Source organism: Octopus bimaculoides, chromosome 3 (assembly GCF_046866305.1).
Source record: "Octopus bimaculoides isolate indiv1 chromosome 3, ASM4686630v1, whole genome shotgun sequence".
Classification (NCBI taxonomy): domain Eukaryota; kingdom Metazoa; phylum Mollusca; class Cephalopoda; order Octopoda; family Octopodidae; genus Octopus; species Octopus bimaculoides.
Genome location: NC_142930.1, coordinates 69,598,340 through 69,623,774, shown reverse-complemented (window position 1 = coordinate 69,623,774; position 25,435 = coordinate 69,598,340). Strand labels below are relative to the sequence as shown.

At 37.8% G+C, this 25,435-nt stretch overlaps 1 protein-coding gene and 1 pseudogene across 1 annotated transcript in view; both read right to left on the bottom strand.

Moving 5' to 3' along the window:
- LOC149136571 (uncharacterized) lies at nucleotides 1-765 on the bottom strand (annotated as a pseudogene).
- A 9,621-nt stretch (nucleotides 766-10,386) lies between these two features.
- LOC106880365 (ribosome biogenesis regulatory protein homolog) overlaps nucleotides 10,387-25,435 on the bottom strand; it is a 28,260-nt gene continuing 13,211 nt past the window's right edge. Inside the window, exons 4-10 of the mRNA XM_014930252.3 lie at nucleotides 21,990-22,028; nucleotides 20,173-20,274; nucleotides 18,234-18,312; nucleotides 17,106-17,213; nucleotides 14,420-14,571; nucleotides 12,391-12,527; nucleotides 10,387-10,550 (exon numbers count right to left, since the gene is read on the bottom strand). Of these exons, the coding sequence (XP_014785738.1) occupies nucleotides 10,421-10,550; nucleotides 12,391-12,527; nucleotides 14,420-14,571; nucleotides 17,106-17,213; nucleotides 18,234-18,312; nucleotides 20,173-20,274; nucleotides 21,990-22,028 (747 nt within the window). The 3' untranslated portion in view covers nucleotides 10,387-10,420. The remainder of the gene's footprint in view (nucleotides 10,551-12,390; nucleotides 12,528-14,419; nucleotides 14,572-17,105; nucleotides 17,214-18,233; nucleotides 18,313-20,172; nucleotides 20,275-21,989; nucleotides 22,029-25,435) is intronic.

The window sequence follows — 25,435 nt, the reverse complement described above, 5'->3', positions numbered from 1 at the left end:
CTAGTTTCCCGACAACTTGAACGAACAGGGTTGGATGCAATAACGGGCTTTCTCCCTGAAAGTGGCATGGTACCAGCAGAAATTGGAAACCGTTGGAGTAGACCTAGTCGACTGTGACTTAGAACGGCTTCTGCTGCGAGGACGACGAGAGCTGGCGTGTTCTCACCACAATGTGTCCATGCGACGTGCCAGTGCATCGACTCTCTCCAAAATGTCATCATGTGACGAGGAGAAGTCTTAGTGGTAGTAGAGGAAGCTACCACGGTGTCAGAACAGGTATTATGAGGTGCAGGCTGCACAGTGAACTCAATAATTTGGTCCGCCACGGTGGCTAAGTGGTCGAGCGAATTCGAGTCGACCGCGGTGGCCAGTATGGATTGAACATTCGGCGATAGCCGTGAGAAAGATAATTTTCGGAGCAGAGAATTATCCTCTAGCGGTGTGTCGCTGAGTTCACGTAAACGACGAAGAAACTCAGATGGCATCCTGTCTCCCAGATGCTCATCCTGCATCAGCGTCTGGAATTTGCATTGACGGATTGAGTGTTCCGTTGGAGAACTCGGATTTAACAGACGCATAAATCGCGTCCAGATGTGGATCAGTGATAATATCTTTCACTGAGCGCGTAAGAGGGGCAAGCATCCCACAGTACAATAGACTTAGTTGCTGTTGGTGAGGCACCGCATGGGCCGAAAAATAGGCGTCCAACTGGGCGAACCAAAGCGTGACGTCACCAGAGTACGCTGGTAAGTGGTGAAGACTCATTTTTTTCTTTACAGAGGAGAGAGAAGAAAAGGACCAAAGAACCGACAAAGTATTGCTGGAACAGTAACGTATATGCAAAAAAAAAAATACTTTGTAGCAGCACAAGCAGTCAGCGCCATATTGGGTGAGATCTCGCGGCAGTCATTGCCATCCCCGAGATTGGAGCGAGACTTCACCTGGATCCATTTGCCATGCGCGAACTCACAACGAAGCTCGCGATGGCAAACTATATAAAAGGAAGAAACCACGAGGTTCGATCTCTTTTTCCCGCGACCGCTCGCAGAGCACACTTTACTGGCTGGGCCTCTGGGCTAATCCGCTTGTCGTCTCTCCTGTGGCAATGGGCCCGCGTAACGGAGAACGACGGATTCATACTGCATGAGATAGCTGCTGAGAGCAACGTACCACACATTTGTATATATTGTAAATAAAACTAGTAGAGAACCTGCGTTATGCCTAATACTTCATTACTCGACTCTGGAGCCTTAAGCAACACGAAGAATAAGAAATTAATGGGAGAAAGGCGATATTCAACCGATATCGAGAACCTTGCCTCACATTATAACTTAACAAATTTTTTTGAGTTTTTATCTGAGTACAGTGTGCAGCAATGAAAAAAATTTCTTTCTTTTTTTTAGTCGCCAAACCTATGTTGCAGTCCGCTGAAAAAATTTTTTTCTTTCTTGTTTAAGGTGTCCGAAAATGGCGGGCGGACTGGTAAGTTTCTTTCTCAGCAGGTGAACTGGTAAGTTTCTTTCTCAGCAGGTGAAGAATCCAAACATGGCGGTAAACAGTAACAATAGCTGGAAGTTGATTGCCGGCTTGCTTGAAGTGTTCTTCCGTAGCTGCATTTGGTGTATTTACTGGTATCAAACGTTGACGGTCGACATTGTGGGAGAAATTACTTCAACAGGAGATTATTTGAAAGAATACCATGTATTTTCCTTGGAAGAAAAATGCATACTCTTCTAGATACGAGTTCGGGGCAAAGAACCTGAATTGTAAAGGTTCATTAAACGAGAGATCTCCTGAAGTCAAGCCATTGATTTTTAGTTGAGAATACAAGCGAAAACTGCCATTCTGTAGTTCAGGTGAGGCATCTACAACGATAAAGCTTTGCGGCTACCGAAATCCGTTTTCTTGATCCGGGTCACCATTTTATAATGGGACTCGAAGGTTCATGATACCTACGGAATATCTCCTTCTCTCATTACAATTAATTTCTGTAGTCTTAGGATCTGGAACTCGAAAGAAGAAGCTTGTAAGCGGATGCAATTCAATGGTTGTGTAAGAAATATCTTTCTTTATTCAACCTTTAGGTTAAATAACTAATTCCTCACATCAAACTTTAAGGAAAAATTTAAGAACGGATAACGCAGTCTCTAAACCAGAAACATAACAATATTTATTCATGGAGGAAAATAGGCATGGTTGCTGAGACGCCGGAATGTTGTTGTGAGCTGTCCCCAGAGTTGGAATGTTGGAGAGACAGCTTGATACGACCACGCTCATGTGAGAGAGCTCTGTTGGACCTGTGTTACCTCTTCGCCGGCCGGCGAGAAAAGAGAATGAAAAGAGCGGGAACATTTAGATGTTGAATTCCACGCATGCGCATGAGACTCTTCCCGTGTTCTTTCCGGAACTATTCCCTGCGCATGCGTGGATGAAAACGCAGTAATGGCGACTGTATTTTGGCGCCAAATGACGTCACTACAATGGCTCCCCCTCGAGTGTGGAAACACGAAAATAGAAATTTTGGAGGGACGTCTGAAGCAAGATGGCCACTGAAACCAACCACAAGAAGTGGCACAAACACACACAAAGAAAAATCAAAGAAATGAATGTTAATACGCAGGAAGTTGTGGTCAGTGAGCAGAGTTGTAGTTGAGCGTCGAATGCTAGTTGGGACCTGTTACCTGGTACTGAACATTTTAACTGGTCTGTTGATCGTGAGTGTGAATGCGACATATAAAAACATAATAAAAGACAGGCCGTCGTATAAAGAAAAGAGTGTGTGTGAGTGATACATGTATGTGTATGCGTTATATACAGCAGATAGAAAGAGAGTCAGTAACACGTGAGCATTTATACCAGTTCTTGAGTACACAATTGGAAGAGTCTGTATGTGAAAGAAGTTGAGGCTGTGTGTGGCAGTGCGATCACTAGTTGTTGTGATGTTGGGGCTTCGATGCCGGGCCGGGCTCTTGTTATACAGATGTTCGTCACTGGCTGAATTCTCTTGTCTATTATTAATCGTGGTGAATATGAAACACCTAACAGAATCGAAGAGAGAGAGATGTGCCGCGGTGGTTTGGATTGGTGTACATAGAAATCGTGTTGATGATATTGGCGAATCTTGTCGTTCGTAGTTAAAGTCGTGTTGACTATGGTGGCGAATGCTGGTGGTGATGAGGCTGGTGGCGAAGACGATGCTCGGTAGTAGTCGTAGACTCGTGTTGCTGATGGCGACGGCGATGGTAATCTTGGTTGGACGAAGCTGTTGATGGAGTCGCTGTAAACTGGCTGTGTTCTGTATGTGTGGTGGTAATGATGTTGACAGTGGTGTTTGAAAAGGTACGCTTTTTCAGACGGTCGACAGACACAATCTCTGTACGACCAATAGCGTCGACCTTGAAGAAATTCAACCCAAGACTACGGGTTGCGAGGCGTGTAAGGAAGCCTTAAATTGCCTATGAAAACGCTCAACCATTCCATTAGAAGCGGGATGGTAACAGGTGGTGCGTATCAGTAGAGAGAATCTTGAGAAGGTATACGGGACTGGTATCTATTCGTGTGAGACCAAGAGAAAGTCCTGCAGCTGTGGAATAATCTGATGCGAGTGAGTGTGTGCATTCTCTATCTATGATATCAGCAAGTTTTCTTGCAGGATTGCATTTTTCGTGAAAAATGCCTTGAAGGAGTGCAGAAGTGAATTGTGTCTGGCGTTGTTGTCGCGGGCATTTGCTAAAATTAGCCCGAACGACGACAGTGTGGCATGATGGCGCGTTTCCTTGGACAGACAATTTTCTCTGTTAACTTCGTGACCAACCTGGGGTCGAACAGAGATAAGTTGTGTCTGACAAGAACGCAGATACCATAAGTTGACATCCGACGTACACAGAGTCGGGAAAAAAAACTGAGTAGGCACAGACATGATGATAACAACCCTAAAGGCATAATATTGTGGTGCATGTGTAGAACTGGGTGCGTGCGAAGAAAGAATTGCAGACATTCAAAAGGAGAACCTGTAGTAGAAACCATGCAATAAAAACAGGTGAGCAAATGCGTGTGCATGAAATGTGCAATGCCAATGGCCAACGAGAGAAGAAAAAAAATATAGAACATTCAAAAACATATGCATATGAATTCAGTTGTTTCAGTGAAATGAGTTGTCGCGGAAATGAGTGTTACGTGTAAAGATGTGCAGTAAAAAAAACATTGAAATAAGCAAAAATGACAAACTTGGCTAGAAAGTGTCCTGGTCCTGAAAAACTAAAAGGTAGCATTTGAAATGTAAAAGTAGGTGCATGCAAAGAAAGTTCAATCTATGACTGTCGAAAAACGTTGCTCGTGTGGGCTTCCATAGAGTTATCCGGTTAGTTCTTGGTCGGATCTGTGCATCGGGTTGCATTGCATTCTCTGGCAGGTCGAAAGTGAATTGTGGGTGTCCATTGTGTCGGTGAGTTCTTTTCCTTTGTGATGTGCGACAGGCGAAAGAAAACTATGCAGAGAAAGTTGTTATTCTTGTCTTCGATGTGACGAGCATGTTGAGAGACAGGCGACGGCTCGTGTAGTATCGGTCGGAAATGCTGTAGAGTTAATATCTCACTGTGGTTTGTTTGTGGTCCTAGAGTTTTCTTCGGCTGCGATTCATTCTTTTAGTCGGGTCACCAGTGTAAGAAATATCCGGGCTGCGTTTGTTCTTTGTTCGTGGTCACCAGTGTAAAAAATATCCGGGCTGCGTTTGTTCTTTGTTCGGGGTCACCAGTGTAAGAAATATCCGGGCTGCGTTTGTTCTTTGTTCGGGGTCACCAGTGTAAGAAATATCTTTCTTTATTCAACCTTTAGGTTAAATAACTAATTCCTCACATCAAACTTTAAGGAAAGATTTAAGAACGGATAACGCAGTCTCTAAACCAGAAACATAACAATATTTATTCATGGAGGAAAATAGGCATGGTTGCTGAGACGCCAGAATGTTGTTGTGAGCTGTCCCCAGAGTTGGAATGTTGGAGAGACAGCTTGATACGACCACGCTCATGTGAGAGAGCTCTGTTGGACCCGTGTTACCTCTTCGCCGGCCGGCGAGAAAAGAGAATGAAAAGAGCGGGAACGTTTAGATGTTGAATTCCACGCATGCGCATGAGACTCTTCCCGTGTTCCTTCCGGAACTATTCCCTGCGCATGCGTGGATGAAAACACAGTAATGGCGACTGTATTTTGGCGCCAAATGACGTCACTACAGTTGTTTATTTAGTTCTCATTCACGGGGTTCACTCCCGGCGGCCATCTGTATGGCAGCGCGTGGTTCGTTATAGCTCCGTTCACGTGAGGTGCATTACCTCTGAGATAACGGGTGAGGTTAGAGCAGGACCAGAATCTGCTGCCAGTTTGCAGTGTTGCTCAGCGTGAGCGCGAACGCAAGAGAGAGGGTTTCCTTTACGCCTCCTTAAATAGATGTTGCCCACGAGAGCCTCGCCCATGGCAATGGCCGCCGGCGAGATCTAGTACAAAATGGCGCTGGTTTCTTGAGTCACACTACAAATGCATTCGACCTAATCTGTGCCCTTTTCTAAGACGCGTGGCTTATCAATGTTATTTACAGGAAGTGATTCCAAGTTTCATAGGATCATACCCACATCCACCAAGAGAACCAAATATATAGGCCATCTTTGCATTTACCATTCACAGTAATAATAGCAATAACGATTTCAAATTTTGGCACAAAGCCAACAATTTCGGGGAATGGAGTAAGTAGATTACATCGACCCCCAGTGTTCAATTGACATTTATTTTATCAGCCCCGTAAGGATGAAATGCAAAGTCGACCTCAGCGGAATTTGAACTCAGAATGTAAAGCCAGAAGAAATGCCCCTAAGCATTTTGCCCGGCGTGCTAACGATTCTGCCAGATCGCCGCTTTACTATTCACAGTAATATTCTTTAATATTTTGCCAGTGTTTCAGAATTGAAGGCCAGATGTGCTACATAGTCTCTATTTCCAGTTGAAGGAATTGAACTTTAATTACGTTGCATACACACCTGAAGAAAGGCATGAATATCGAACTATTTCCCGCTAAATTATTGGACATGCTGCCTACTTATAAAGAAATCGATAAAATAGGATAATGACGACGAGGACTTTTCTAATCGCTACATAGGCATGAAAGAAGAACATTGTAATGAAGTGTAATTCAATGAAATACAATATAAACGAACTATTGGACAAAAATATGTTCAAAAATAGAAGAAAACTATGAGTAAAGATACAAAATTCGGTTTCTTGTCTAAATGTCATATTTAAGATGACGATGCAAATCAGGAATTTATGACATTAAGAGGTCACTATTCGAGACCATATTCAACCCACACCCATGGTTTTTTATCAATTTTTTCAGTGACGTCATATGTACTAATTCGTTGCACCCAAGTTAATTTTTCTTACGGAAGTTTATCCCAAATTTTCTAGATAGTTGAGCTTATGTATCATGTATTATGATGATGATGATGATGATGATGATGATGATGATGATGATGATGGCGGCGGAATCGTTAGCAAGCCGAGCAAAATGCTTAGCAGTATTTCGTCTGTCGCTACGTTCTGAGTTCAAATTCCGCCGCGGTCGACTTTACCTTTCGGGGTCGATAAAATTAAGAACCAGTGAAACGCTGGGTCGATGTAATGGCTGCTCTTGTGGAAAAATTTGAAATTATCATTATTACTAAGGCGACGAGCTGACAGAATCGTTAGCACGCTGGGCGTGATGCTTAGCGGTGTTTCACCCGTCGCTACGTTCTGAGTTCAAATTCCGACGAGGTCGACTTTGTCTTTCATCCTTTCCAGGTCGATAAATTAAGAACCAGTGAAACACTGGGGGTCGATGTAATCGACTAGCCCCATCCCCAACAATTTCAGGCTTTGTGCCCATAGTGGAAAGGATTATTATTAGTGAAGGCGGCGAGCTGGCAGAATCGTTAGCGCGCCGAACGAAATGCTTAGTGGTATTTCGTCTGTCACTACGTTCTGAGTTCAAATTCCGCCGAGGTCGACTTTACCTTTTATCCTTTAGGGATCGTAAAATTAAGAACCAATGAAACACTGGGGTCGATTCAATCGATTAGTCCCCCAAATTTCAGGCCTTGTGCCTTTAGTAGAAATGATTATTATTATTATAGAACTCCCAAATTCTGTCCACCTTACTCTTGTTAAAGATCGCTTTGTTTTCTACACTACATGTAACAGAAATTTATCGATTGATTAACGTTCCCGGCATAATTATATGCCCTTCTCATACATTCCCTCCATTAAAACTGAGTGGTATAACTTCAAGAATACATTTAAATCATCTATCTGCATGTCCTCACCCTTTCAAGCCATAAACATGAATGTCAACAACTACCGCTCCTGTTCAGGAATACGACTCCTGCTTAAGGCCAGGAAATAGCGCCTCCGCCACTTAAACTGCTACAGCCAAAAGAAAAAACACAACCTCGATTTCATCTGATAGGAGTGCCAGTGAGTCAAGTTTGCTTCTGATGTCTGCTCTATTATGTCCATATTCAGACATGTCGCAGGCGTGGCTGTGTGGTAAGAAGCTTGCTTTCTAACCACAAACCACATAGTACTGGGTTCAGTCCCACTGCATGGTACCTTGAGTGTCTTCTATTGTAGCCTCGGGCAAACCAAAGCCTTGTGAGTGGATTTGGTAGATAGAAACTGAAAGAAGCCCATCATATATTTGTGTTTATGTTTCTTTGTCCTCAATCACCGCTTGAGAACCGGTGTTGGTGTGATTTCGTCCATAAAATCTAGCAGTTCGGCTAAAGAAACCGATAGAATAAGTATCAGATTTATAAAAAGAAAGTACTGGGATCAATTCATATTAGGCTTAAAGTTCTTGAAAGTGGTGCTCCAGTAAGGCCACAGTCTAATGATTGAAACAAGTAAAAGATAAGAGACCAACTAACTATATGTCAATATGAAAACAAATGAAAACCTGTTGCCACCTAAAAAGTTTACTATTTTATATTTGTTTCAATGTAGGCGTCCCCGTGTGACTGAGAAGCTTGCTTCTCAACCATATGGTCATAAATTGAGTTTCGTTGGGCGACACTTTGAGCATGTGTCTTCGATACCCCTGCAGTGACCAGTCTTGTGAATTGATTTGATTGAAAGAAGCCCATCAAGTGTGTGTGCATATATATATATATATATATATATATATATATACATATATATATATATACACATATATATATATATATACACATATATATATACACATATATAGGTTTGGTGAAGGAAAAATAGAACTCAAGACGGGGGGGGGGGGTATTCTTTTGTTTCAGTCATATGACTGCAGCCATGCTGGAGCACCGCCTTTAGTCGAGCAAATTGATCCCAGAACTAATTCTTTGTAAGCCTAGTACTTATTCTATCATTCTCTTTTGCCGAACTGCTAATTACGGGGACGTAAACACACCAGCATCAGTTGTCAAGCAATGTTGGGAGGGACAAATACAGACACACAAACATATATATATATATATATATATATATATACAATGGGCTTCTTTCAGTTTCAGTCTACCAAATCTACTCACAAGGCTTTGGTCAGCCTGAGGCTAGAGAAGAAGACACTTGCCCAAGGTGCCATACAGTGGGACTGAATCCAGAACTATGTGGTTGGTAAGCAAGCTACTGCCACACAGCCACTCCTGCGCCTATATAGATATTTATTTATAAAGATATATCTTAATATTTAGCAGAGAATTTGTTAAGTGCTAACGTACAAAACTCTCGGCCTTGAATCACTCTATTGCTTCTAAATAATATATATACATGTGTGTGTATTAATATACATACATGTGTGTACATCATGTACTGCTTGTAAACCAGCATCAGTGCCATACAAAGCAATGTACTCCATTTCCAGTTTTCCATGAAAAACCTATCAGGCCATGGAGAAATATTACCTTGTTTAGAAATTAGGGTTGGTGACAGGAAGGGTGTCTAGCTGTAGAAAATCTGCCTCAAGAAATTCCGTCTGGTCCATACAAGAAAGGAAAAGTGGATACCAAACGATGATTTATATACAAAATACACTTTTTTTTAAAATCACAGAACATATTGATTTCCACATCATTTTCAGATTTTTATTTTTTGAAGGGGAGGGATACATAGGCGCAGGCGAGGCTGTATGTTTCCTGGTTGTTGGTGAGTTTACTTCCCTGTAACCTAGAGGTTCAGCAAAAGAGACCAATAGAATAAGTATCGGTACTTTAAAACTGGGGTTGACACATTTAGCTAAAAATTCTTCAGGGCAGTACCCATGCATGCCAGCAGTCTAATAACTGAAATAACATGTTTTTTATTTATTTTGCAGTTACTTCACTTTTACTTGGGACAACATGGAATTTGTTTCTCATCTCCAATTTACTATCAACCTGTCATGTTATGAAGATCATCCACTTAGCATGTACCATACTCCAAGTCACTGCTAAAGAACATGCAACAATACTGTACAGTAGTATGTACGTGTTACTGTCTCATTGCCTGGTCATGGCATATCCTCACCAACATTTAATGTCTATTTTCCATGCTGGCATGGGTTGGAAGGCTTGACAGGAACTGGTAAGGCCAGGGCCACACCAACTTCCATAGTCTGTTTTGGCTTGGTTTTTACAGCTGGATGTCATTCCTAATGTCAACCACTTTGGAGTGTACCAGATGCTTTTTATATGGCACCAGTACCAGTGCTTTTTACATGGGACCAACACCCACACCAATGCTTTTTATGTGACACTTTGGTTTTAGGATCTCAATTCTATTGTAGTGAGCCAGTAATAAACAAGTGTCACCATCATGCAAGCAGGGTCCTTTGTTTCCAACCTTCTGGTCATGGGGAAATATTACCTTGCTTCGAAACAGGTGAATGTTGGCAATAGGAAAGGTAACTGGTTGGAGAAACTGTCTCAACAACTTCCAGTTGACCCATGCAAGCATGGAAAGGTGGATATTAAAACAATAATGATGATAATGTACTGGACTAATTTCTTTTTTTAGAATTTCTAAGCTTTATTTTAATAAAGATGGCAATCAGACAGAATCATTAATATGCCAGGCAAAATGCTTAGCAACATTTCGTCTGTCTTTACATTCTGAGTTCAAATTCCATCAAAGGTTGAGCTCTACCTTTAATCCTTTCAAAGTCAATAAAATAAGTACCATATGAATACTGGGGTCGATGTAATCAACTTACCCACTGCACTGAAATTGCTGGCCTTGTGCCAAAATTTGAAATCAATATTGACAAAAATAAAAACATACTAATCCTGTTACACAATAATAAAAGTTAGGGAAAACTCAGACCTCCATACAAAGACAATGGTGTAAGAAAACTCAAGTTTATAATGTAGGATATTTATTAACAATTTCAACGTCTTCTTTTCTTCCCTAATGTTCTACCTTTTAATGCTTTTTTACTGAAATGTTTTTCCACTTTTTTGGCCTTCTTTGATCCTTCTTTAAATTTCTTTTTGGGATTTATTTTGTTTACTTTGGATCTGAAAAATAAAAATAATTTTAAGAAATTTTGAACTCAATTTCTAAACATGAAATAAAAATTGGTAAAAATATTCAGCAGGAGAAAGATCTAAATATAATTTTTGTACACTACTGTTTCTTTAATCTTAATCCTTAAGCACTCAGATTAACTCTGTCAAATATAGTGCTTATTTATTCACGACATAGTAGGGTAGGTGTGAGAGGCTGGATCTGGCTTGTATGAACATAAAACAGGTGGAATAGTTGGCCAGATAAGGCCAGTTTAAATGCCAAAGTGTTGATCTTATTCATTCTAAAGAATAAGAATACTTTAACAGGAAATTGATAATAATCCCCAAATTTAGTGAAAAGAGAAGATTTGTAGTTCAGTTGCAAGAAGACACTCTGACCTCTGCAACATTATTGTTATAGCCAGAGATATTTTCATAACCTTTCTAGAAGGTCCTCTTCATACCCATAGACTAAAACATTAAGCTTGCATCTTTTCTTAATTACTCAATTAAAATTATTTAATTATTATCCAATTTCCAGTTTGTTTTTCTTAGAAACATGTGAGCAGTAGATATTACTGGCTTTGGCACAGATAAATATATCTGACAATAAAGAAATTTGAAAAACCAGCACTTGCCCCATCATCCTATTCAAAAAAAATAAAAGACATTTAGAGAACTAAAACAGAAATAATCTGGTCCTACAAGAGGCAAATCATTATTACTGTATAATACTTGTATGTTTTTTTTTTTATCATTTTGGTTTTGGCCTTTGACTTGTACAGAAAAAATCACTTTATTTTTTTAATTTAGCAACTTTATTGCAGTTGCGTTTAAATACATAAAAACATTAACATTCAGCTGAAAGAATCCCAATCACTGCCAATGAAGTCTAGCAAAATCCCAGAATCACTGATATTGTAGTAAATGTGTTTCAATGATCTATGTCTGAAACAAACAAATTAACCAGTGGTTTTAAATCAGCACTGTTAACAATACATACAGCATCTTACTGGCATTAGGATCATTACAGCCAACCATTACAAACTGTGTATGAGTCACATGTGGAAATCATTTTTGCTTTTGTGCAAGACAGCATTACAGAGTGATGCACGTTAATAAAGTGATTTGGGAAAGAAAGAGTAACAGCTAGATGTACAGTATAATGATAGAGGGGTGTATCTGACACTAATAGATACCATGCAATACTTCTCTAAACAGGTTTTGTGATGGAAGAGAGAGATGAAAAGATATGAATGATGAGGTGGGGGTTGAATATTGAGATCCAATGTTACTGCTCGTTACAAAGACAGTATGGTAGAGTGAATAGGAAAGAGAGCAGTCATCAATTAGGTAGGTGGCGACAGCAAATGTCAACTTAACAAGTACAAAATAAGTGGAAAACACAAATGTAGATATATATACCCCAGTCTTCATCACTGTCACCATTTTGACAATCATCTTACGATGCTTGTTATGTGACAATTTTCTCTAGTCCCACAGACCACCAATCATTGTGGTCCATTGTCATCTCCTTCAAGGAGCTCCAAATTTTGAGATTAATCTTCATCATTTCCTACCATGTTTTCGTAGGTCTCCTCCCACTGCTTCCATTTATTTCAAGCACTTATATCTTCTTTAAATAGTTGTCAATCACCATATATATCTCATGCATGTACCAGCACCGTTTTCTCTTGCGTAATACATTCAAATCCCCTTATATCCAGTTTTTCTCTCAGCTTATTTGTACTCTGTTGTTTGTGTATACTAACTAATATTACACATTCAACAGAACAACAGAGAAACTGTCATAGTTAAAAATTTAGTGATAAAAACAGGCAGAACTTACCTAGCAACTTCATCTTCATGTAACTGTTTATTGGTAGCTTTTGTAACATCAATAATTGGTTTTTTATTTGCGATTTTCTTTAAAAGACCCAACTGATGTGATGCTTCTTCTTTGATATCCCCATGATTGGGTGCAAACTAAAAATAAGACAATTAATAAAGCTAAAGATCAATCTGGACATTTAAATAAGTTGTTTTCATTGACTTACCAAAAAAAATACATGGATTAAATAGAGATATATAATAATTATTGCTCCTATAGTTCCAAGGCCTGAAATTTGGGGGGAGAAGTGTTAGTTGATTACATCAACTTCAGTACTCAACTGACATTTATTTTATCAACCCTAGAAAGATGAAAGGTGAAGTCAACCGAGGCAGAATTTGAATTCTGGATGTAAAGAACTGGAAGATGAGATGTAAAACAATGAAAAAAAATTTAAATAGAGGACTAAAAGGAACGATAAATGGAATTTAGTTTCACAAAATTATGTTGCTCTTTTACTTCCATTTTCATAAATATAGATAAGCACAAAGTGTGTTATTTCACCTCAAAATGTAGCCACACCAATTGAGAGATGGTGAAGCATGTAAAATTACCATAGCAACAGATTATGACAAACCTACACTAAGTTGTTCTACAGTATTTTTATAATGTATACGCATGTGCTCAGCAGTCACAGCCCATGTTTCACTGTCATATAGCATGGCTGTTCACACATGCATCATACAGTCTACCTTTTACTCTAAGCGAGAGGCCCTTTCTCACCAGCAGAGGTAGGAGCTCTCTGAACTTTGCCCAGGCTATTCTTATTCTAGCAGCTACACTCTCAGAGCATCCACCTCCACTACTGACTTGGCCACCTAGGTAATGGAAGCTATCAACTATTTCTAGTTTTTCTCCCTGGCATGTAACAGAAGCTGTTTTCTGCACATTTTCAGTGCTTATTGCTCCTGAGCATTTGCCACACATCTTATGGAGTTTCTACCTACGCATTTCTACAGATCGAGCAGGGTCATCTACCTGAAGAGATTTGTGGTTTGTCTGCCTTCCTACTTACTAAGACTGGTTTTTGCTAGATTGACTCTAAGGCCCTTCGATTCTAGACCTTGCTTCCACACCTGAAACTTCTCTAGTTCTCATAGTGACTTGGCTATTAGAGAAAGGTTATCAGCATAGAGAAGCTACCAGGGGCATCCTGTCTTGAATTCCTCTGTTATTGCCTGGAGGACTATGATGAATAAGAGGAGGCTGAGGACTGATCCTTCGTGGACCCCTACCCGGAATTCTTCACTATATTCGTTGCCAACCCTCACCTTACTGACAGCATCCCTGTACATGGCTTGTACAGCTCTCACTAACCACTTGTCTATCCCTAGTTTCTGCATTGACCACCAGATAAGGGATTGGGGGAGACTGTCAAAGGCTTTCTCCATGTCAACAAAAGTCAGGTACAGTGGTTTGTCTTTGGCTAGGTATTTCTCCTGCAGCTGTCTTAACAGAAATATAGCATCAGTGATGCTTTTCCTTGGCACAAATCCAAACTGTATCTCATCTAAACCAACTCTGTCCCTAATTAGTTGGGCTATGACCCTCTCCGTGACTTTCATTACCTGATCCAACAACTTGATACAAATTCATCAACTGTTTGATATATCTATAACCAATATTACCCAATCCGTGTCTCCATATATTGAATCATCTTTCTCTGCACCACTAAGATTACAATGCAGCTTTCTTTACTTTAAATTTTCTTTCTTCCAAAATACCTACATAATTCTTGAACTTTAAAACAGAGGAACTATCAAGTAAATTTTCTTTTAATGAATCACTGTATAGTGAATGAAAGAATATATCAATGATCATTTTTGTTTAGGAGACATAGCAAGGCAGAGTTACAAAATACATGGCTTCTTTTCATTAAACAGGCAAACTTTGTGCAGGACTTATTTTATCAGCCATCAAACAGTGAAGGGCAGTGTCTAACAAGTAAACAAAAGGATGAGAGAGAGAGAGATATCTAAATATAAACCTTTCTTTTCCTTCCAACATTTTTAGCAGGTTTTTCTTTTGGTAAAGTCTCAGTAAATTTTCCTACAGAAGCAGTTGAATACTTAGCAAGTGCAAGTTTGCGATTCACATCCTGTTTTTTCTCAACTTGGGTAGGTGTATGGAGTTCAGAAACTGAAGAAGCAAAAAGAACAATGATTAAAAGAAAAGAATTTATAAATCATACAGAAAAAAAAAAGATAAAAGATGTCTCAAAAAGATTTTGAATTGTTGCTAAATTTCAAATATATTTAATTATGTGTCAACATATTTGTCACTAAAAAAATCCCAATACACATTCATGCAAGCTTTAAAGAACTTTTTGGAAAGTTCAGATCCTCAATACTGAAAGTACTTTCTTTTTAGAATGATGATAAGCTTTATTTCTGATCTATTTCCCTTTTTAAGGCTTCTACAATCTATCACAAAGTTAATTATTTTGATAAGTTTACTTGGTTCAGTAATGAATTTATTTCGACATTTATATTTAAAGAAAGGCTGGATTAACAATGACAGAAATTTGAAGTGTCCTTCCACTAATATTGAAAATGTAACTGGGAAAATTAGCACAGGATTTGATTTTGATGGCCTGAAATAATGGAACAACTAAAATTGTAGACAAGTAGAAGAAAACAAACAAACAAAACAAAATCACAATTTGGAGAAAGAAGAGTAAAATGTCATCAAACATAAAGCAGCTTTTCTATTATCAGCTTCAGCCTAGATGGCAGCCAAATTGGGGTAGCTTGATGTTATTTGCCCAAAATTTATAACAAATTTAAAAGGTAGATTTTACTAACTAGCTTTCAAAATTATTCACCAGAAGGTTCAGCCTTCCATTTTGTTAGTTTGTGTGCCTCAATGACCCTGAGAATGCCAGTAAAGTGTAAGTTCCTGGTAGAGGTCCCAAACTGGACAGGACAAAAGAGGACACAGACCACCTCTTCTCAGAAGTAAAAATGGGACCTCTCATTCCTTACACAGGTTTTGCACAGAAGTTACACAAGCATCAAAGACAATTCAAAACCAACAAGACCTGGGAGAAGAAAGACAACCTAGCGTCAAGGACAGATGAGCAAAGTCATCAATGGTTTATGCTCTATAGGCAGCAAAGGGCTTATGTAAGAAAGTCATCGAATTAGAGTGTAAAAAGTTAATGAAACAATGTTATTGGCACTTATTTCGTTTAATGTTTATATTGTTACTGTATAAATATTTGAGAGTGAGGATCTTTCACTATCACAATCTGTGACATGATAAAAACAAAGTCAACAACAGTTTCAAATGAAACAAAGTTATCAGCTTGATGTAAATTTCACATCTAAACTAAAAATAGGGGAAAATAGTGGAAACACACAGCCAGCCTAGTGATATGAAGAAAAAAGAAAGTACCTACAAAATTTGTGCAGAACTTGGTTGTATTCAATCTTGCCATGATAAATTTTCTAGGTATGTACAGTAAAAAAACTTGTTAATGTTTCTCATCAATAAAATTTTGTTTTTTCTGTTTGTTGTATGTATTCAGATGATTCAATATCGTTCTCTTCTATTTTTTTTATTTCACTTAGTGAAAACAAATCGTGAAATAAAAAATGTTTCACATTGTATGATGATATATTGTAATCTCAAGCAGATAAAATTATTTTCACACCATCCTTAAACAGGATTCATACTATATTTATTGCCACAAATTTCATACGAATTTCAATAAAATTGAATGAGGGTGAAATGTTTCTTTGTGAATGTCTTAAAACTCTATTTCAGTTACCAGTGAGTAGATAGCATAGTCTGCCATTCATGCAGATGAGATTACAAGGGGAAGTAAGTCAAGAGTTAAACACATTACAATACATAGGATACAAAACTCCTGTTTCATATATATTTACATCCATTTTTCCATGTTTATATGGGTTGGTTGTATCCTCTCCAATACCTTACCACTTGTTGCATTCTTATGTCTTCTCTTTAGTGAGGTCCAGCATCCTCAGATCAACTTTCATCACTTCTGCTTCTTCCTTCTACCTGCCATAATCCTTATACATTAGATGTTCATCCAGCACAGCTTTGTCTACTTTCTTGCCTACATCTGATTCTTATATCCAAACTTTTGCTTAATACAAAAGAATTACATTGCATGACAGTAGTGCAATAGCAATTTTTTTTCCTTTTACACTTTGTAATTCACCAGTTATCAATGGGATGGAGTTTTTCATCTTCAAGATATCCTCAGTAACAATACATCAAATACATGGGAGAATTTGAACTCATCACTAGCAAGTTAGTGAAATTTTCTATTACTTAAAGTTCCTTTACAAATTATGAACTATAATTCTACCTCATGGTGCCAATAAGTGTCAGACTATGACAGAGCAGTGTTGTTAATCCCATAGTAATCTAATTGAGAATCATTCCAGGCATGACCATCCCTCATTTTAGCGCTATCTAGGACTATATAATTTACTTACCTTACTTAAGACACTGGCACGTGATTTGAGGGAGATGTAGCTGCTAAGTACATCAAGCAATCACATAGACTCTCTTATTGATTTCACTGAATCATTAACACTCTTTAATTATAACACTGAGGATTTAGCCTATATCATGTTCATCTCATAAACAATTTACCAATATCATCAATTTGTTATTAAAACAGTAAATTCTCAAAATACCTTTTAGTTTTTGGGCTCTTGCAATGTTCCGCAATCTTTTCAGCTCGTTCTTAGCAACACGTTCCTTTTTGGCAGCTTTTCTCTTTGCAAACTGATCTTCATTGGGATCTAAAAATACCAAAATAGAAATAAATTTCAAACAACTAAAATGAAGGATAAAACGAGTGAGTTAATTCTTTTACAACAGCTCCTTTATTTCACAAGCTGGATTAATTTAACCCTTTAGTATTTAAACCAGCCAAATCCAACTCCAAACTGGCCATATCTAACCTCTCACACCTCTACACTAACATTCTAAAAATAAATAATCACATCACCGAAACCTCAAAGCTATAAGATAATGCATGATTAATTCAAAACAATTTGAATAAAAAGAAATTACATTTGACAGAGTGATCTGAACACTAAATTGTTAAGACAAGAATCTCAGGAAGAAGCAGTAAGTTCAGCAAGTCTTTTAACCCTTTAGTATTCCGATTTCTCTGTTATATTGTTTGAATTAATCATGTATTATTTCATAGCTTTAAGATTTTGATGATGTGAATGATTATTTTTAGAACGACATTGCAGGGTATGCATGCAACCTAAATCTAGCCGTTTTGAATACAAAACAAATGGAACATTTGGGCCAGATATGGCCAGTTTAAATGTCAAAGGGTTAATTAACAGTAGAAATTTAAATGTACACTAATGAGGCAGTAAATCTCTTTTACAAGTTTGGTAAAGATATATCAATTAGTAATAAAATTATATTTTGAAAGCTATTTTTAATTCTCCAATTAAAGCTGTTTCAGCCAACCTCATCTAAGGTCTTCTTGATTCAACACTCACTTCCTATAATTTTCACTTCCAGTTAACAAAATCTAATAAACATCACTTATTAACAACTTAAGATAATCAAAAATGATGAACTATTCCACCTGTTCTTTGTCTGAAAATGTGCTAATAAACACTGGGCTGTTAATTAGCCATTTTATTGAATAGAATTAACAACTGGTTAATAATAAAGTGGTCACCTGACTATGAACAGAAGTGGTCATTAATGATGACATAGAGAATTTTGTACTTGAATAAATTCTTTACAACCACAGTAAAGAAATGGACCAGAAATATTTACTTGAGACTCACCAGCATTAGTAGGAACTTCAATACACCAGTCTTTTGTATCATCATTAGCTCTTTTATAACCCCAACGAGGACGCCAATCCTGGAAGATACAGATAAAGTAAAAAGGAAATTTTATCAAAAATATTTTTACTGCAGTATACTATCAAAAGTGATGGGTAATGATTACAGATATTGATTTCATACCCATTTTTCTATGTTGATAGGAGTTGCATTTGTCTGTAGTACAGCATGTCAACCTTTTAGATAGAATATTTCTGTTGAAGCATACTACCTTTGTTTAAATTTATTTTGAAAAGAATGAAGAAACTTGTAAAATAATTTTGTAGGTATCAGCATCATCATTTAATTTCCATTTTCCATGCTGGCATGGCCTGGACAGTTTAACCAGAGCTAGCAAGCTGGGGAGCTGTACCAGATTCCAGCCTAATTTGTCTTGGTTTCTATAGCTGGATGCTTTTCCTAACGCTACTCACTTTACAGCGTGTGTTGGATGCTTTTTATGTGGCACCGGTACAAATGCTTTTTATGTGGACTGGCATGAGTGTTTTAAACATGGACCAGCACATTTAGAATATGAATTAATATGGAAATTTGCTGAAAGGTTTTAATTTATTACTTGAAAAGAAAGTGTGTATCCTAGAACCAAGAGTGGTATTAGTCAGGTTGGTATAAAAAATGTAATGATGTCAAACATCTTGAAACTGAACTGAACCTCACCATTTCTTCTTAGGTTTTTCTTTGTCAACTTCTGTTCTCAATTACTTTCTCCACTCAGGATACATTTTCATTTAGCAATAAGATTATCCATACTGATACAGTCCTCCACTGTGAAGGCACAGGACTCAGTGGTTAGAGCATCGGGCTCACAATCATAAGGTAGTGAGTTCGATTCCCAGACTGGGCTCTGTGTTATATTCTTGAGTAAGACACTATTTCACATTGCTCCAGTTCACTCAGCTGTAGAAATGAGTTGCAATGTCACAGGTGCCAAGCTGTATCGGCCGTTGCCTTTCCTTTGGATAACATCAGTGGCATGGAGAGGGGAGGCTGGTATGCATGGGCGACTGCTGGCCTTCCATAAACAACCTTGCCTGGACTTGTGCCTCAGAAGGTTAACTTTCGAGGTGCAATCCCATGGTCATTCATGACCGAAGAAGGTTTTCACTTCACAATCCCCCACCCCTATGTACATAAAGTGACACCTTCAATACAAGTCACTTTTCTCAGATCTTTCATGCAATGTTTCCCTCTCATTATATTTGACTGGTTTCTTTCCAGCTTTACAAATTTTCCACATTCAATAACCTTGCCTCACACACAGCCTTGCAACCTCTCATTCCTTACACAGGTTTACAGTTTGTCTCTTGCATAGAGAGATAAAAGAGTAATGTATTTAAGATCATGTATAATACTATATAAATCCCAAATGTGTATGTTTAAACAGTTAATTTCTTGATCAATACTGGCTTTAAAACAGTAAGTCCACAGAAATATTTAAATTTATAAATCAATTAATTCTATGAGAGAGACTATGGAAAACATTGCCGTTGCTATTACCGCGTGACTGGCCCTCGTGTCAGTGGCACGTAAAAGCACCCACTACACTCTCGGAGTGGTTGGCGTTAGGAAGGGCATCCAGCTGTAGAAACTCTGCCAGATCAGATTGGAGCCTGGTGCAGCCATCTGGTTCGCCAGTCCTCAGTCAAATCGTCCAACCCATGCTAGCATGGAAAGCGGACATTAAACGATGATGATGATGCTGATATAAGACAGCTTTACTCGTTTACTTCAAAATCTATACCATCTTAATAAGTATGAAGCAGCAATATGAAATCATAGAACAACTAATTTAGTTACCAAACAACTGGTATTACATATGTTAGAATTAACTAAAATATACTAATTGAAACTGAAATAGTGAATAAGTTCAAGAACAAACCTTTGCTACATCATCCCACACCATTCGACTCTTTTTCTTCTTTGTAATTCCTTTCACTTTAGCAAACTGTTCCCATTTTGTTAGGGGTTTGGGTTTTGGTGCCTGTTAAAATAAATGAAAATTCAGTAGATTATGTATCAAATCAAGAAAAATTAGCTTAACTATCATAATCAGAAATATTTAGATATAATATTACATAGTAAATTTTTTTAAAGGATTGAATATCAAAATGTAAAACAACCAGACTGACTGACACTCCATTTCGCTTGATTTGAAACAGGGGAAGCTACAATAGAGATAATCAACTCTGCCAGAATGGCCTATAGTTAGAATCCGGTCTCTACATTATTCTTTGCTTTTTGATTTGATGAAAAAGGTATAGTTAAAGCCAATCCCTATATTATTCTCAACCAAATGCTTAATGTGTGCACATTTTTCCACAGATTGACTTTATATTACCATACATCCAGGATTTAGCTTGTATCTTCAACAGAGACATATAAAAAATAATGCAATAAACCACTGAGTGGATGTTGAAACCCTCTCTTATATTTCCAACAAAGTCTGTAGTTCATAAAACATAAAAAGTGACTTTATATTGAATTCCTAAATATATTTTAGTCTTTAATGTTTTATTTTATTAATTAATTACATTTTCCCTTACTCAACCATCCAATTATGTGTCTGACATTCCATATATATTTTATTTGATTTTCTTACACTACAACAAATGTGTAAAATTTAATTCTAACTAGCAATTCACTCAAACACATCAAGTTTATAAAAAGTTGTGCTTCAATGAGGCGCTTTAATACATATATACCAGTTTACTAAAACGTTAGCTATCAACTAATACTATTTTCCTTCTATAAGGCATGATGGGGTTGACAAATGCCTTATGATTGACATTTAGCAAAATGGAAATTGTGTCCATCATATGTGCATCTGCATACATCTGTGTAAATAGTTTTCAAAATCTGTTATTTACATCACTAAAGGAAGGTAACTAAATACGTTACACACACACACACACACATAAGATGATCTTTTACTTTCCATCTACCAAATCAACTCATAGAGCCTTGAACAGCTTCAGGCTATAACAGAAGACATTTATGGTGCCATACATTGATACTGAACCTAAGACCGTATGATGGGAAGCAAGCTTCTTACCCACATAGCCACGCCTGCACCCACAGACAACTTTACATAAATTTGATTAGAATAATTTGTTTTAATCTTTCATCTTTTACTTGTTTCAGTCATTTGACTGTGGCTGTGTCTTGAAGGGTTTTAGTCAAACAAATCGAGCCCAGGACTTTTTTTTAAGTCTAGTGCTTATCCTATTGGATCTCTTTTGCCAAACCACTAGGTTACAGGGACATAAACACACCAGCACCAGTTGTCAAGCAGTGGTGCAGGACAAACACATACAAACACACACACACATTAATATATATATATATATATATATATATATATATATATATATACAGATATGGGTTTCTTTCAGTTTCTGTCTCCCAAATCCACTCACAAGGATTTGTCAGCCCACGGCTATGGTAGAAGACACTTGCCCAAGGTGCCTCAAAGTGAGGCTGAACCCAGAACCATGTGGTTGGAAACCAAGCTTCTTCCCACACAGCTACACCTGTGCCTACTTGATAATTTTAATTAATATACAATCTGTAAGGCATTGCTTCTGATGTATTAAACCAAATAAACAATGAATCAGCAAATGGAAATATCTAAGTTAATAGCTGTTCTATGACAAAAGTAGTAGCAGGAAGGAGTTGAAATGTATTCAGTTTACTTACAGGCTTTTCCCTTGGAATAACTGTTATCGTATCTGGAAGCTGTAAAAAAATTGGAAAATGATATTTAAATTTTGAGGATAAACAATAAAAATAAAACATCTGCAGAAATAATCATCAATCACCATCATTTTAATGTCCATTTTTCCATGCTTCCATGGGTCAAACGAAGTGTAATTTAGGCAGATTTTCCTGTTACCAACACTTAACTGTTTGTTTGCAAGAAAGGTAATATTTCCCCCTGGTCAAACATGTTTTCAAAGAATATCAGAAATGAATAACAATCACACTAGGTCAAAGCAAGGCAACACAAATACACATGATTGGTATTTTTCAGTTTCTCATCTACCAAATCCATTCACAAGGCCTTGGATAGCCTGAGACTGCTGAAGACATTTACCCTGGGGGCCTTGCATTAGGGCTGAACCCCAAAACATGCGCTTGGGAAGTAAACTTCTTCACCATACAGCCATGCCTGCGTCTATACACTGTAGTATATTGTCCAAGGAAACTAGTGGACAGCACAAAAATTAGTTCAATGTTTCCAAAATAAGCTGGCTGTAGAGCCATCCATCACTCATGACCGAGTCTAGCTTTGTAATAAGTATTATGCTTTCACTTATTATCTTAGACTCCATCGTGTATCTAAGATGTGATATATGGTAGTAGAGAGCTGCACCAGCACCTGACAAGTATTCATGTACAGCTGAACAGACAGGAATAATGTGGAATGAAATGATTGCTCAAAGGCAGAATACACTGCCTGGTCCAAGAATTGAACCTACAACCTTATGATCATAAGTGAAACACCCAAACCACTAGGCCATGTCCCTTCACTATATGATGAATAAAACAAAGTATTTTGTATGGCTGTTAAGCATGAGCAGAAAAATGAAAGGATTAAAACTCAAAGATTAAGTATAGTCTATGACCTTGTGCTAAAGATATATCGAGCTAGATCCAGTGGCGAAATCTCTACACTGTCACTTCACTTGCTACAAATAGTAGTTAAAATTCACCACAAATCATAACCTATCATTTTTAAAGAAACATATTAGATAATGTAGTCATAGATATCAATAAAAGATGGGATTGTCATGCCTTGAATATCTTCTGTCGGGTCAGCTCCCATCAAGTAGCAAATGCATTCAATAAAGGGTATTGCTATATAGAATGATGCATATCTACTCAACTATCATTTCAAAGAAGTTTTTTTTTTAGATCTACCCCTACTATCTGCCTCTTCTTTTATAAACGGGTACATGATTTAGTCCAAACCAATAGTTACAAATCAAACAATTTCACTTTTAGCAGAGTAACCTAACCAACTTGTCTCTCTCTACACCAAAATGAATCTTTCTTTTATCGTTTACTTGTTTCAGTTATCAGAGTGCAGCCATGCTGGGGCACCACCTTTTTAGTAGAATGAATTGACTACAGTATATATATTTTTTTAAAGCATGGTACTGATTTTATTGGTCTTTTTTGCCAAACTGCTATGTTATAGAGACACAGACATACCAGCAGCAGCTATCAAAGAGTGGTGGGGCACAAACAGACACACACCCATACATGTGTTGATGCTGGTGTCACATAACAGGCACATAAAATACACCTTTCAAGAGTTGGGCCTTGTGGAGGCAATGACAAATGACTGAGACCTTTGGCAATATGCCGTACCGTACTTGAGTAGAAGAACCATCAAACCAAGTGAACTTGTAGTCATGGCAGATACCGGTGTCATACAACTGGTACCTGTGCCAGTGGCAGGTAAAAGCACCCATTACACTCTTGGAGTGGTTGGCATTATGAAGGGCATCCAGCCATAGAAACCATGCCAAATCAGACAGGAGTTTGGTGCAAACCTTAGCTTACCAGCCCTGGTCAAACTGTCCAATCCATGCCAGCATGGACAACGGACATTAAATGATGATATATATATATATATATATATACATATATAAAACAAACTTCTTTCAGTTTCAATCTAACAAACCCACTCACAAAGTTGGCTCCTTGAGGCTATATTAGAAGACACTTGCCCAAGGTCCTACACATAAGACTAGATCTGAAACTATGTGGTTGAGAAGCGAGCTTCTTACCATACAGCCGTGTCTGGCATCAATTCCATTTTGTAGCTGATGCAAAGTAATCCATAAGCATCATCATCATTTTAACGTCTACTTTTCCAAGCTCACATTGGCTGGATGGAATTTATTGAGGTGGATTTTCAAATCAGATGCCCTTTCTGTTGCCAACCCTTAACTGTTTAGAATTAAGGTAATACTTCTCCATGACCAGACATGTTTCACAGAAGACTGAAAACGAAGGACACCACTTGTGTAATATTGACAGTTGAGTACAACTATCACATGATGCCATGGCTAAGAGACAGTAACACACACACACACACATTAAATTTTGCATTAAAAGCAGCGCTAATAATATAAATATTATTGATGTCACATACACTGTGTATGCATTTTGGTTATACACACATTAGCTGCAAGGTAGCATCCTGCAAAACGTCCCTTCTTGACACCGAGTGTTAACAAAATACTGAATATCTCAGATCAGGCAAGACAACTCACCTGGATGAGCAAGAACAGAAGACATCAATATTTTGCTGTCTTTCAGTTCTTCAGCACTGTACACTCGACTTACCTTGGAACAAATGAAATTGCTGGTTTGAGACACTATGCAAATCGCGTAAATCTCAAGGCACTATCCAGCAGCTAATGGGCATATAAACAAAACACACATCATGTAAGTGACACTTTACTCTTTTACTTGTTTCAGTCATTTGACTGCGGCCATGCTGGAGCACCACCTTTAGTCGAGCAAATTGACCCCAGGACTTATTCTTTGTAAGCCTAGTATTTATTCTATCGGTCTCTTTTGCCGAACAGCTAAGTTATGGGGACGTAAACACACCAGCATCGGTTGTCAAACAATGTTGGGGGGACAAACACAGACACATACACATATATATATATATATATATATATATATATATATATATATATATATATACACATATATATACGACGGGCTTCTTTCAGTTTCCATCTACCAAATCCACTCACAAGGCTTTGGTCGGCCCGAGGCTATAGTAGAAGACACTTGCTCAAGGTGCCACGCAGTGGGACTGAACCCGGAACCATGTGGTTGGTAAGCAAGCTACTTACCACACAGCCACTGTATACATTATTAGTTATAATCTTTTTTTTATTCTCAAACGCGTGATAATGCTAAAAAATAGCGTGATCAGGATAAATTATCCATACATTGCAGAAAAATACGTTACTGACAAAAAAAAAAAAAAAATTATTTCTCTACCTTTCAATACATCTCAACGGTTCTAAAACAAACTTTGTTTGCTTTCATCGTTAGTTGAATTTATTATTAGAGTTGCTTTTAATTCAAAATTTTAATTTTGATTCACTTGT